Below are 13,516 nucleotides of genomic sequence, written 5' to 3'. Positions count from 1 at the left end.
CGCCGATTGGCTGGGTGAACCGCGCAGGTTCGGAGCCGGCCGGCTTCCCACACCAGCAATTGCACACAAGCCGAGGCACGGCACGCAGTTTAATAGGGTGGAGGACACAGGAGGAATGTGGCGTGGGCGAGGCCTCAAGTGGCCAGAAGGGGGGACCCTGGGCCCTCGGGTCCACCCAGCCGGAGCTGCAGGTTGATGCGGTAGCACTGCAGGCTGCACAGGGCCTGGCCGGTGCGCGAGCAGGCGTAACGGCGTGGGTGGGGGCAGCCAGGGACAGAGCAGCGCGGAGCGGGGCTCGACGGGCCGGGCCGCTGCGCCACCGCGGCGGGTGCGGGGATGCCGGGAGGGAAGGACAGAGTGGAGCCCTGGGCCCCGCTGCTGTAGCGCACCATGGGTGTGGGGGCCGGGGCGGCCGCCCGCCCACCGCGCCGCTCCCCCCTCGCTGCCCCGCGCCCTCCGCGCCCGCTAGGAGCGGCCGTCTTGGTGAGACGCTCGATCGTCTGATTCTTGTGCTCCTCCGCCCGCCTTGCGGCCTGCAGCCGCCGCTTCCGCGCCCGTTCCTCGCGTTTCAGCAGCATCTCTTCCGTGAGGGCAGGGGCCGGGCAGCCCCCAGCCACCGGCACAGGCAGGATGGGGGGCGGCTGACTCCGCGCCTTCTGCAGCAGGGCTCGCTGGTAAAAGACAGTGAGGGTGTCCGCAAGTCGTGGGATGAGAAAGGGACGGAGAAGGCAGAGAATCACATCCCCCTCCCTCATTTTTGTTTTTTTGAGACGGTCTCACTATGTAGCTCTGGCTGCCCTGGGACTCATTATGTAGGCCAGGCCTGCCTCGAGCTTAGAGATCCTCCTGCCTCTGCTTCCCAAATGCTGGAATTAAAGGCCCATTTTGGGGGCCCCATAATACCACTTGCTCCTCCCATGCTCAGTGTTAAAGAGAACATCAGTATTATCCCCAGCCTACTCACATGCCCAATTTGTACCACCCTTGTGTAGATTTTTGCTGGATTTGGCTCAAACCAAAAAATCAATTACCCTGGATTCCTTTTTTTTCTCTCCAGTCATCTCCTAGCAAGGAGTTACTTCCAAAATATATCCAGGATTTGGTGGGGGCTTCTTCATTCTGTTACTGCTTCTTGACTCAACCATCACCATCTCTCCTATTCTCCACATCCCACGCCCTCTCTTGATTGACTGACTGAGACAGGGTCTCAAGATGTGTTCCTGGCTGGCTCGGGATTTGTAGCCAGCCTTCTCTTTCAGTTCTGAGATTACCGGCATGCACCACCCACCGCAGCCTCCACGGCAGTTCCTACGTAAATTCCTTACCCCCGCTCAGATTCGCCCCACATAACAATGCTGCAAGTTCAAGTCAGCTATGGTATTTGTCTGCATATGGCCCACTGGTGGCTTAGCCACACTTTCCTTCTGTGCCTTTTTAAGTTGGCCTCTTTGCTTCCGGTACTGGGGATGTCACCTCTTCAAAGAGGCATCCTGGGCTGGAAAAACCACTCCTGCAGAGGACTCTGGTTCAATTTCCAGCACCCACATGGCAGCTCGCAACTGTCTATAAATATAGTTCCAGGAGTTCGGGTGGCCTCTGGCCTCCATGGGCAGGCAGCAGCCAAACACTCAGACACATAAAATAAAAATAAATAAAGACCATCTTTAACACGAGTGTAAAACAGCAACGAGCCATTCCCTACAACTACCCTAAAGTCTCTGTCTTTCCTATTTTCTGTAGTGGGTAAAAATTACTTCTGAGCTGGGTGTGGTGGCACACACCGTTAATTCCAGCACTTGGGAGGCAAAGGCAAGCAGACCTCTGTGTGTTGCAGGTCGGCCCGCGATAAGCAGTAAGATCCCGATTCACAAAAAGGAAATAATTTACCATCCCTCAGCACGCACAAGAGTACCACAGCCCTCTACCGTCCCTGTCCCACTGATACTCTCATTGCCCCGCAAACATCTGGTTCTAGCTGGTTCTCCTCACCTGTCTCGCCGTCAGCAGCCGCTCATCGATCTCCTTCTTGAGATCCCCATTGTCATCCAGTTCCCCCTTCTCCAGGGCATCTAGCCACCTCTGTTCCTCCTCTTCCTCCTGGCCCTCCAGATCCCCCGGCAGGTCCCGGAGTGGGGAGGGGGACAGATTACTGTCTTCATCTGGGCAGGAAAGTCAGGGGAAGAAAAGCAGAGCATCAGTATAGCAAAACTGGTCCGGGCACACTGAACATTCTCAGAACCAACCCCCTTCCTTTTGCTGGGTTGTCAGGGAGCAACCCAGTTTCCCCACGTCCTCACCCAGCCAGGCGCGGTACTGCTCCAGAGGGACCCCTTCCATAGGTTCCTCTTCATTGTCCACTACCATCAGGGGAGAAGGTGACCGCGGCCCCTCCGGGACCACAGTGAAGGTGGGGACACTGCAGAGAGGGAATACTGCTCTAAAGTGAACAGGGGCTGCGTCCCGCTCCGGAGCTTTCCCTGCCGGCTCCGAGGCCCGCTGCCTCAACCTGGGCCCGGGTTTCCGGAGGGCCCCGCCCACCTGCTGCTGGCTCTGCACACCCCCCCCCCCGAGTTAAAGCTCTGGCCTTACCTCTTGGTGCCCAGGACCTGCCCCCCCAGCTTGATTTTAAGTTTCAGCTGGGGCTTGGCAGGAGCCTGTGCCTGCCCGGCCTCGTCCTCCTGATGATGCTTCTTCTTGTGTTTCTTTTTGTGCTTCTTGTGTTTCTTCTTGTGCACCCCGTGGCCGTGGGCCGCGGTCAGGCCCAGCTCCAGCGCTTCCCCTGCAGAGGCCGAGCCTGTCAGAGGCGTCCCACCTCAGTCCCCGCACGCCACAGCCGCGATCGGTGCAGCAGCAGCAGCGCCTCGCCCCTTCCCACCCCGGCGGCCGAGGGGACCCTCCCGGAGGTCACCGGGCCCGCGCTCGCCTACCCGGCTCGGGGGCTTCCAGGGCCCCGGACATGCTCCCGCGCCGCCACAGCTTGCTCATGGGGTCCTGCAAAGGAAGAGGGCTGGAGACGGTCGGGACGCAAGCCGACATGCCTTTTCCGCCCCGCGGAAGAACGGAATCCAGCAAAACAACCGGCTACTTCCGGTGCCTGGCAACCATGTTTGTGCGTGGCACGGTTTACGGCCAAAAAAATACTCCGGTGAGAAACAACGCCCATTCCAAATAAAAGTTCCGGCATTGCTGAGTACCCCATCTGCCGAACCCGCCTCAAAAAGAGGATCGCGAATTCGAGGCCGGCCTTAACGCCATCCTGCTCAAAACAAAGGGCCTAATCCTCTGCGAGGCTGGAAATGCCACAAAGAAGGCTCTCCCCTAACTTGGGCTCCTCATTATTAGGTCCCAGAGCTGCTGTTCTTTCTCTCTCTGTGGGTCTGTCTGTCTGCCCCGCCCCGTGCGCATTCTCATTGATAGACAATGGACGATTACAGTGCGTCCATAAAGTCGAAGCATTAAGTTTCTGGACTAAGAAAGTTGTGAAATAGTAAGATGGACACATAATTTAGATTCCAGAGAACAGTTACTTAGTAAAGACTACATCCCTCCAATGAAACATCTAAACACAATTGTTACAACCCTAGGGGAATCTGATACCTCTTGTCTGTGCAGACACCTGCGTAGGCAGACACAGACATGCACTTGCTTAAATTCTTAAGAAGGATGTGAAGGGGCTGGAGAGATGGCTCATTAGCTAAGAGCACGTGTTGCTCTTCCAGAGGGCCCGGGTTTGGTTTCTAGTGCCTGCACAGCTGCTCACAATCATCAGTAACTCCAGTTTCAGACCTGCCTGCCTCTCTGGCCGCCTCAGGTCCTCTGCAAGTGTAGCAAATCTTGCTAACAGCCGGGTCATCTCCTCAGCCCCTTGATTCCATGTTTTCCTTTGCTTGCTCACTGTTTTTTGTGTGTTTGTTTTTGAGACAGTGTTTCACTGTGTAGTCCTGGCTGTCTTGCATAGACCAGGCTGGCCTCAAACTCAGAGATCTACCAGTCTCTTCCTCTGCCTCCTGAGTACTGAGACTAAAGGAGTGAGCTTCCACTACCTGACTTTGTATATATGTGTTTTAGACAAGGTCCCATATATTCCAGGTTGGCCTCTAAACTTCAGTATAGCTGAAGATGACCTTAAGTTTCTTATAGTGCATGTATACTTTGTAATTAAGAAGAAACAACACCCATGTATATGTACTTAGTATCTGAGCTGAGCGTTTGAACAAGGTGGTAGCAGTGAACTAAGGAGGGGAAGAATTTATTCAAGAGACCTGTCAGTGACAAAAGTGGAGAAGACGCAGGGGAAGGTTGTGCGTGGGGATTCAGTTATTCAGTTAGAGCAACGCAGTGGAGTGATTAAAAGGGAGAGGATGGACTTTGGAGTCAGAAGCCTATTATCAAATGCAAGTTCCACCATTTATTAGCTGTGTAGCTTGGGCTCAAAGTCGCTTAAGTTCTTTCAGCCTCAGATTACAAGTTTGTAAGATAAGATAAAGTCTACTGCATAGAGATTTTTTTCTTTTTCTTTTTCTTTTTTTCTTTTCTTATTCAGTCGTAGGGATTAAAATTTAGAGTCGTGTGCATGCTAAGCAAGTGTTCTACCATTGAGTGCTTCATAGGGCTCTTTCAAGTTGTAAAAACAAACCAAGAACACAAATACACAGTAAAAGGTGTTTCTGGAAAATAAATGAATGTATGGCTAGGGATGGGACTCAGTTGGTAGAGTACTTGCCTAACATGCATGGAACCTTGGACATCCCCAGAACAGGATACAATTGTGGTGGCACACAATTACACTGCCAGCACATGGAATCAGGAGGGGCAGGAATTCAAGGTCATTCTCAGCAAGTTTGAGGCCAGCCTGGGAACCAGAAGACCCTATCATTAACAGATAAAGAGTGTTAGACATAACGATAAATGGACTTATAGCTCAAATATTTGGAGAGAACATGGTCTTTTCTTTCTCTTCCTTTCTTCTTGAAATAGGGTCTCACTATGTAACTTTGGCTGTCCTCACTATATAGACCAGGCTAGCCTTTGTCACCCTAGTACTTACACTACCATACCTGGTAGTATACCATATATATATGGTCCCCTATATTCCAGGCTGGCCTCTAAACTTCAGTGTAGCTGAGACGGCCTTAAATTCCTGATGCCTCTCCCAGTGCTGCATTTACTGATATACAGCATCACGCTCAGTTTCATGCAAATCTAGGGGTGGATCCTGGGGCACTCTAGCAGCATTCCCAGCCCAAGTTTTATGTTTTTAAGTTTACTGGATACACCAGGGGCACTGGGCTGGATAGTAGCAAAATCAACACCTGTGTCAGGTGGTGATGGTGGAGGCAGAGACAGGTGGATCTCTGAGTTCCAGGACAGCCAGGGCTTCACGAAGAAACCCTGTCTTGAATAACTAAGAGAGAGAGAGAGAGAGAGAGAGAGAGAGAGAGAGAGAGAGAGACTCTGGGAGGACTTTCTAAAACACATTAGGGTGTTCCACAGGTACTGTGGAATTCCTATTCTATAAATAAGGAAACTGAGGCTCAAAAAGACAAAATGCTTTGGTCAGAACCAATGGGAGGAGCAGAGAGAGCATCAGAGGCTTCCTGGCTCTAGTCTGGGCTGTTTCCTCTGCATCCTGATGTCCAGGAGGAAGTAGATTAAAATTACCTTCACTTTTTGGTTTGTAACTTTTCTGTCTTTAGTGTGGTAGAAATGTATAGGCTAACAGGAATTTTACCTACTGAAGGAGTTCTTAAGCATTGTTTTAAAACTTCATGAAATATTTTAAAATTGATGGTGTCATTTGAATAGGAATGGCCTGCAGAGGCTCATGCATTTGAATGCTTAGTTACCAGGGAATGGAACCTTAGAAAGGATTAGAAGGGCTAGGACGCGTGACCTTGTTGGAGGAAGTGTGTCACTCTGGATGGTGTGAAGGACCTGTGGCGATAAATAGTTTAGGATCTAATAAAGCCACCAGAGATCAAAATGCAAAGCCAGCCACCCGGCAGTGGTGGCACACACCTTTAACCCCAGGATTCAGGAGACAGAAGCAGATGGACCTGTGTGAGTCCAAGACCACCCTGGGCTACACAAGAGTGAATCAGTCTAAAAGAAACAGAGCTCACGCCTTTAGTCCCAGCACTAGGGAGGTATAAAAAGGAAGAAGTAAAGGGTCTCATGTGAGATTTAGTTTCCAGACAGGGAGCGCATTGCACTCTGAGGATTTGTGGAGACACGATCATCCATTTAAGAGCTAGAGGCTGGCTGCTTTGCTTCTCTGATCTTCAGCTCGAGCCCCAGTATCTGTCTCTGTGTTTTTAACAATCATATTTCAAGTTTCAAGAGCCAATGCCAGGCCCAGGCTCTCCCTGCTGTCTACAGATCAGAATGTAGGACTCTCAGATGCTCCTCCAGCACTACATCTGCCTGCTTGGCAACGTGCTCCCCACCATGATGATGAACTAAATGATGGACCAAACGTCGGAAACCACAAGCAAGCTCCCAATTAAATACCGTATAGGAGTTGCCTTGGTCGCGGTCATGGTGTGTCTTCATAGCAATAGAACAGGGACTAAGACTTAGTGAGAATAGGATGGTAAAAAGAGCTCTGTTACCTCCTTAATCCTGCTGCCGCTGGCACTGAGCCAGCAGCAGCAGCCAGGGGTTGTGGAACAATGGCCACAACTCCAGCACTTGGGAGGCTTTGGCAAGAGGATCACTGGTTCATTTAGAGGCCAGTCTCAGATGTATCGAGACACTGTCTCAAAACAAAACAAAACAAAACAAAACAAAACAAAAAAACAAGTTAAGGGTTGGATGGTTGGTTCAGTGGTTCAGAGTACTGAATGGCTCTGCCACAGGTTCAGGGTTTGAATCCCAGCACCCACACAGAGGCGGACAGGGTCAGATGCCCTCTTCTGGCCTCCTGGACCTCTGCATGCATGCGGGGAGGGGGGGGGGGGAAGACCCATGCATATAAAATGAGTGTTTTTAAAGAAGGTATAGAGAGACAGGGAGAGGTGGCTATCATGTACAGCATGATGAAAGTCCTGAAGGGAACGTCGGGCCCCTGGGGGACCCCCTCACTTACCTTGCTATTTGTAACCTGACAATTTATAGTTTTTGTTTCGTTTTGTTGGTTTTCTTCAAGACAGGATTTCTCTGTATAGCCTTGGCTGTCCTGGAAATCACTCTGTAGACCAGGCTGGCCTAGAAATCATAGAAATCTGCCTGCCTCTGCCTCCGGAGTGCTGGGATTAAAGATGTGTGTTACCACCACCAGGCTAGAGTGTAGTCTTTGGTATAGGATGTCCTTCAGCCTGGATCTCTACAGTGCTTCCCAGGATTAGAAATTAATACTGGGAGCATCCCCCCACCCCTCACACCCCCTCCCACACAACATGCACACAAAGGCATACACAATTCTATCTCTGTATATGTGAGTAAGGAGGTCAGAGGCCTGGATTTCTCTGGAGCTGGAGTCCAGGCAGTTGTGAGTCACCAGATGTGGGCATTGGGGACTGAAGTGAGGTCCTCTGGAAGAACAGTACCCACTCTCAACGGCTGAGCCATCTCTCTAGCCCTTCTGCTGTGTTCTGAGTGCATTTCCTTAGAAGTGACACCTTCCCATCCGACTGTGACACTGACTTTGATCAACCCAACCCAGGTGCTATCTACTGGCTTCTCCCCCTCTCTGTCACATGATGTAAGCTTGCTAATCTCCAGAAATAGAAACATTTTCTGGGGAACTACCATGAAGAGATTAATTACTATACAGTTCATTACCCTCAGAGCCTCTCGTGCTTTTCCCAGCAGGCTCTACCCAACAGTATCTGTTGACTAATTATTGTGCAATCAGCCCTAAGTAATCTCCAGATGATCTTTTTGTTGTTGTGTTGTTTAGTTTTGTTTTTCAAGACAGGGTTTCTCTGTGTAGCTTTGGAGGCTGTCCTGGCACTCGATCTGTAGGTCAGGCTGGCCTCGAACTCATGGAGATCTGCCTCTGCCTCCCAAGTGCTGGGATGAAAGGTGTGAGCCACCATCTGGTTCAGATGATCTATTTAAAAAAAAAAGATTTTTATTAGTTATTGGGGGATTTTATACAATGATTTAAGTCATACTCACCCTTACTTCACTTCTCCAAGATCCACCCCACCTCCCCATATCCCTACAAGACCCTTACAGAAAACCAACAGTCCTTCAGAAGCCATCAACTGCCCTAGCCCCACAGCTAGGGCTGGGCTTCCTGGGCCCCTGCCCACCCCACACTAGAATGCTGACTGGCTTGATCTTGTGCAAGCAACCACACTGCTGTGCGTTCGTTCAGCGTGCCATGGTCCTGTCTATTTCACTGCAGTCCCTGATGACCTTTAGCTCTTACTGCACTCTTCTGCAATGGCCCCTGAGCCTTGAAGAGGGTCTGATATACACGAACCTGATATCTTTTTATTACTGCAGTTACATTATGTATTAGTTAGCATACTACTGTAAAGAAGGGCTTTGCCTTTGCTGTTTGTTTTGAGGGGTGGTTATTTGGTTGGCTTTTGTTTTGTTTTGTTGTGTTTTTGAGGTAGGGTCTCCTATAGCCCAGGCTGCTAACCTTGAACTCATTATGAGGGTGATTTTTGAACTCTGCATCCCCTAGCCTCCACCTCCCAAGGGCCAGAATGTCTGGCTTCTACTTAGTTCCATACGTATTTATTTATAACAGTTTAGATTCTCAGTTCAAGCAATGAGTTTTAAACTTTTATTACAAGGGACTGGAGAGATAGCTTACACTGGCTGCTCTTCCAGAGGACTCTACTTCAATTTCCAGTACCTGTGCACATGGCAGCTTGCAGCTGTCTTTAACTGCAGTTCCAGAGCATCTAACACCCTCACCCAGATAACAAATACTAATGCACATAAAATTAAAAATAAATTATTTTAAATAAGCATTCTGGAGGCCAAGGCATAAAGATCTCTGTGAGTTTGAGGCCAGCCTAGTCTTATCAAGTTCTAGGGCAACCAGGACTACATAGAGAAACTGTCTCAAAACAATAGCTGGGCTGTGGTGGCACACACCTTTAACCCCAGCACTTAGGAGGCAGAGGTGGATCTCTTCAGTTTGAAGCCAGCCTGGTCTACAAGGCAGAGTTCTAAGAAAATTACATTTGTTTGTGCACTTGTGGAGGTGGGGATGGTGGGGGGGGTGATGGGGGGAGAAGGTGTGCCATGGTGCATTTCTGAATAGTGTTGTGTCAACTTGACATAAACTAGAGTCATCTGAAAGGAGGGAACCTCAATTGAGAAAACGCCTCCACAAGATCCAGTTGTAAAACAATTTTTAAATTAGTGGTTGATTGAGGAGGGCCCAGCCCATTGTGGATAGTGCCATCCCTGGGCTGGTGGTCCAGGGTTCTGTAAGAAAGCATGCCGAACAAGCTATGCAAGCAAACCAGTAAACATCTCCCCTCCATGGCCTCTGCATCAATCAGCTCCTGCCTCCAGGTTCCTGCCCTGTTTGAGTTCCTGTCCTAACTTCCTTCCTTCAGTGGTGAACAGTGCTGTGGAGGTGTAAGCCAAATAAGCCCTTTCCTCCCCAACTTGCTTTTTGGTCATGGTGTTTCGACACAGAAGTAGAAACTCTGACAATACAGGGTGTGTTGGAGGTCACGATTTTCAGGGATCAGTTCTCTCTTTCCAATCCTGGGGGCCAAATTCAGGTCATCAGTCTTCATGACAAAAGTCTTTATCCACTGAGCCCTCTCACTGGCCCCTGAAACAACCAGACTCTCCCAGGGTAAGGACCATTGCAGGGCCAGGCAGAAGGAACTCCTGGCTGAGGTTGTGCCAAGGCCACGTGGGAGCCATGCCTGATAAGTCTTCAGGGGCTGCAGCTGCAGGGAATTTATCATGAACTCTGACTGAAGCTTGTCTGTCCTCAAAGATTCAAAGTGCAGTTGGGAGTGCTCCAGGTCCTCTGGCTCTGGAAGAAGTGTGTGGGGTAGGCAGGGGAGACTGTCTAAAAGGAGCTCCTGCTCACAGCTCCTGCTCCTGCTCACAGCTCCTGCTCCTGCTCCTGCTCACAGCTCCTGCTCCTGCTACCAGCAGGTTCCGGAGGCTGATGGTGCAAACTAGGGAGGTGATCTGAGTTCCCTGTGACTCAACAACCCCTTCTCCAAATAATGGGAAGCACTGGGGAAGAGAGGTGCATGAAACCAGTGTATGCTGGTAAATGTTTAACAAAAGCTACACTGGAGGGGAAAAAAAAATCTCCTAATCTGGACTGTCCACCTATTCTGTTATGTAAATACTCTCCCTGAAACCCATTCAAACAGGAAGGTCACTAAACACACAAATGGGAGCAGACATGCAAATCTCATACCAAAATACAACATTTCTATTCTACAGAGGCCAGAGAAGTAATCACATACAGTAAAATGACCATTTGTCACCTTTGCTTTAACTTTTAAAATAAACTTAAAACTGTGTTTACTTTTATCTTTGATCACACATATGTGGCTATGTGCTCATGTGCTGAGAAGTCAAAGCATAGGTCCTGAAGTGGCAGGTGGTTCTGAAGCTGACTCCGGACTGAGCTCGGGTCCCTTGGAAGAGCAGCAACTGCTCTTAACTGATTTTTTTTTTTTTTCTTTTAGCTGGACTTGATGGCACACGCCTTTAATCTCCAGCACTTGGGAGGCAGAGGCAGGTGGATCTCTGTGAGTTTGAGGCCAGCCTGGTCTACAGAGCGAGTTCCAGGACAACTAAATCTGTTACACAGAGAAACACTGTCTCAGAAAAAAAAAACCCCGCCAACCCCCCCCAAACTCATTCCTGTTTGCTGTCCTTTCTATAAGCCTCCTCCACCCATGAAGTAAAGAGTGCAGAGTCTCACAAGGTTTGAGTCCAACTTTCTCTCCAGGAGTCTATTTCTTCGTGTCTCGTCTGAGTCTTAGAGCAGGTGTTCTCAAATCCTAGAAGCTCTTGTGCCCCATCCCACAGTGGTGTTGAGAGCGCCCAAGAGCGGGCCCTAAGGAGGGGGGGGTCAGTGAGAGCAGGCCAGGCCATGAGAGCAGAGAGCAGACTCCAGAACCTGATTCTAACTGGCTGTTGATTCAGAATAGTGTCACACATTCCAGATCAAATTTCAGCTGGGAAAAAAAAAAAAAAAATTGGTTCTGTGCCAAAAAAACAAACAGTAAAAATGAACTTTTTTTTTTTTAAGTCAGGGTCTCACTATCTAATTCTGGCTGTCCTGGAACTCCATATGTACTCTTGAATTCACAGAGTACCCCTGCCTCTGATCGGGGCATTTGCCTCCATGCCACTGGAAGTGCTACTTAGGGTCTTGCCCATGCTGGGCAGGCACTCTGCCACTGAATTACATCTCCAACCCAATTAATGTTTTTCTTGATGAATGACTTTTGTAAAAGATTGTGTGTGTGTGTGTGTGTAGGTGCCTGAGGAGTCTGGAGGCTTTGGCTGCCTCTAGAGCTGGAGTTATAGGCAGTTGTGAGCCTCCTGGTCTGGGTGCTGGGAACTGAACCTGGGTCCTCTGTGACAGTAGCTTGCACTTTTGACTGCAGAGCCATCCCTCCAGCTCCATAGACCCCTCCCTTTTTGAGGCAGGGTTCTCACTACGTAGCACTGATGAGCCTCAAACTCCAAGCATCCTCCTGCATCGACCTCATGAGTGCTGGGATAACTGGTGTTCACTGCTACTCACATCTGGATAATGAGCTGTTCCAGTTCAATATGGCTTAATGAGCCATCTTAAATCAGTGTGCTGCTTTTGTTTACTTTAACTGATGGCTTATTGGGTCCTTGTGATGTACAGGGGATTAGAGATGGACAAGACAGACTACCCATCTCTGGAAAGCTTCTGCATTAGAGTAGGGATGGTGGTTATGTGAGTGCAGGTAGTAAGGCATGCCTTTCTTTCCCCTCATCCGTCATTTGAGTTTATATCAGATATAAAGTACCTGAAACATCCTCTCCCCTTCAGCTGACTGGGTTCTGTTGCTCTCTAGGAGTACACAGGTGACTCAGGTGTGGCTAACAAGCACACGGTAACTCTTCGCCAAGGTGGTTGGTTCAGGTCTAGTCAGCCCTCTGGCCATAGCGGTTTGTTTGGGATACTTGAATGATCTCAAATGGCCGAGCATGAATCCAGACATGAGCAGAACCTCAAGCAATAGATGTTCTTTTCTTTTTAAGTTGAATTTAAGTCTGAAAAGATGTAGTCCCAGATTTTTTGGCAGCAATCTTATGCTATGCTGTGGAGGGTAAGGTCATTATGAAGGAAAGTAGAACAAAACTTTGTGTGTGTGTGTGTGTGTGTTACAAAACAAAATCTTTGTGATTCTAGATGCCTAGGTCAAAACCTCACCTAAAGCCTGAGCCCTGCACTTACCAGGTGTATAGCCAGCGTTCTCCACGGTTTGCTGAAGTGATTTTTAAGTGTACTTTCTAACAGACTATTGCATCATTGGCTGCCGCACACTGCTTCTGAGTTGGCTGCCCTGCAAGCTGGCTCCTGCCATCTGCTCTGTAACAGTCCCACCCCGTCTCAAACTCTACCCAGCCAGTTCTGAAGCTTCCAGGAGACCCTGTGTGGTTGGCCAGTGAGCCATTCCCCTACCATTCCCTTCTGTCTCCCTGAGCACTGGGAGGGAGCTCTGTTCCTGAGAACCCTGGGCTCTGTACCCAGCAAGCAGCAGAAAGATGGCCAGTTCTTACACTGGCTTTTTGTTTTTTCATTTGTTTGTGTTTTGAGACAGAATTTCTCTGTGTTACAACCTTGGCTGTCCTGGAACTCAGTTTGTGGACCAGGCTGACCTCAAACCCACAGATATGTATGTCTGCCACTGCCTCCTGAGTGCTGGGATTAAAGGTGTGCACCATGCCCGTTGCAGTCCTCACAGTCTTAAGACACTTAGGAGCAGAAGCTGCTTGCATCTGAGGGTCCAGTGGTCAGGGACCTGCTCTTTAGTCTTTGTAGCTCTTATAATGCACATGCCCTGGAGGAGCTCACTTTCATCACCTCCCCCATACGATTGTCATGGCAACAGAGACTCCAATATCCTCATAGAATAGACTAGAAAGTTCAGTGGTTGGACCAGGGTTCTGTGGTCCAATAGGGAAGTAACTGAACTTTCAAGACCCTCCTAAGCCCTTTTTATGAATCGAGGCCCCTGAGGATGGAGAGGTAAGCCATGCAGGGGAGCCTACACCCGAGAGATACAGTCAACTGTAGGAAGTTGTAGTTTAAGAGATGGGACTTGGGCGGTTTCAAGTCAGGCTAGAACCAGTGAGCCATTCCTGTGACTAGGATTTTCCAAGTTCCAGGACGCCAGTCTAACAGGTGGGGGCTGCTGCCGGGGAGGGGATTTGGGGACCCACCCCAAGTTCAGGTGAGCTAATCGAGCTAGAAAGGTGGAAGTTCTCAGGCCATGTTTGAGTGGTTTAGGGTGCCTCTGGCTCTGAAACTGTCGACCCAGATTGGCTTGACGCCCGGGTACGGGCCGGGCCTTTA

General features: G+C 49.6%; 1 protein-coding gene across 1 annotated transcript; it reads right to left on the bottom strand.

The window, feature by feature from the left end:
* Positions 1-78: 78 nt before the first annotated feature.
* Positions 79-3,140, bottom strand: Ino80b (INO80 complex subunit B). Its single transcript, XM_051202868.1, has 5 exons — positions 2,928-3,140; positions 2,590-2,779; positions 2,298-2,416; positions 1,990-2,159; positions 79-671 (listed from the first exon to the last, which is right to left on the bottom strand). The coding sequence occupies exons 1-5, from the start codon at positions 3,034-3,036 to the stop codon at positions 135-137; spliced, it is 1,125 nt and encodes a 374-aa protein (XP_051058825.1). The 5' UTR covers positions 3,037-3,140; the 3' UTR covers positions 79-134.
* Between the last annotated feature and the right edge of the window lie 10,376 nt (positions 3,141-13,516).

The sequence above is a fragment of the Phodopus roborovskii genome, unplaced genomic scaffold, assembly GCF_943737965.1.
Source record: "Phodopus roborovskii unplaced genomic scaffold, PHOROB, whole genome shotgun sequence".
Lineage (NCBI taxonomy): Eukaryota > Metazoa > Chordata > Mammalia > Rodentia > Cricetidae > Phodopus > Phodopus roborovskii.
The sequence above is the reverse complement of the archived record's forward strand: the minus strand, read 5'-3'. Positions and strand labels throughout refer to the sequence as shown.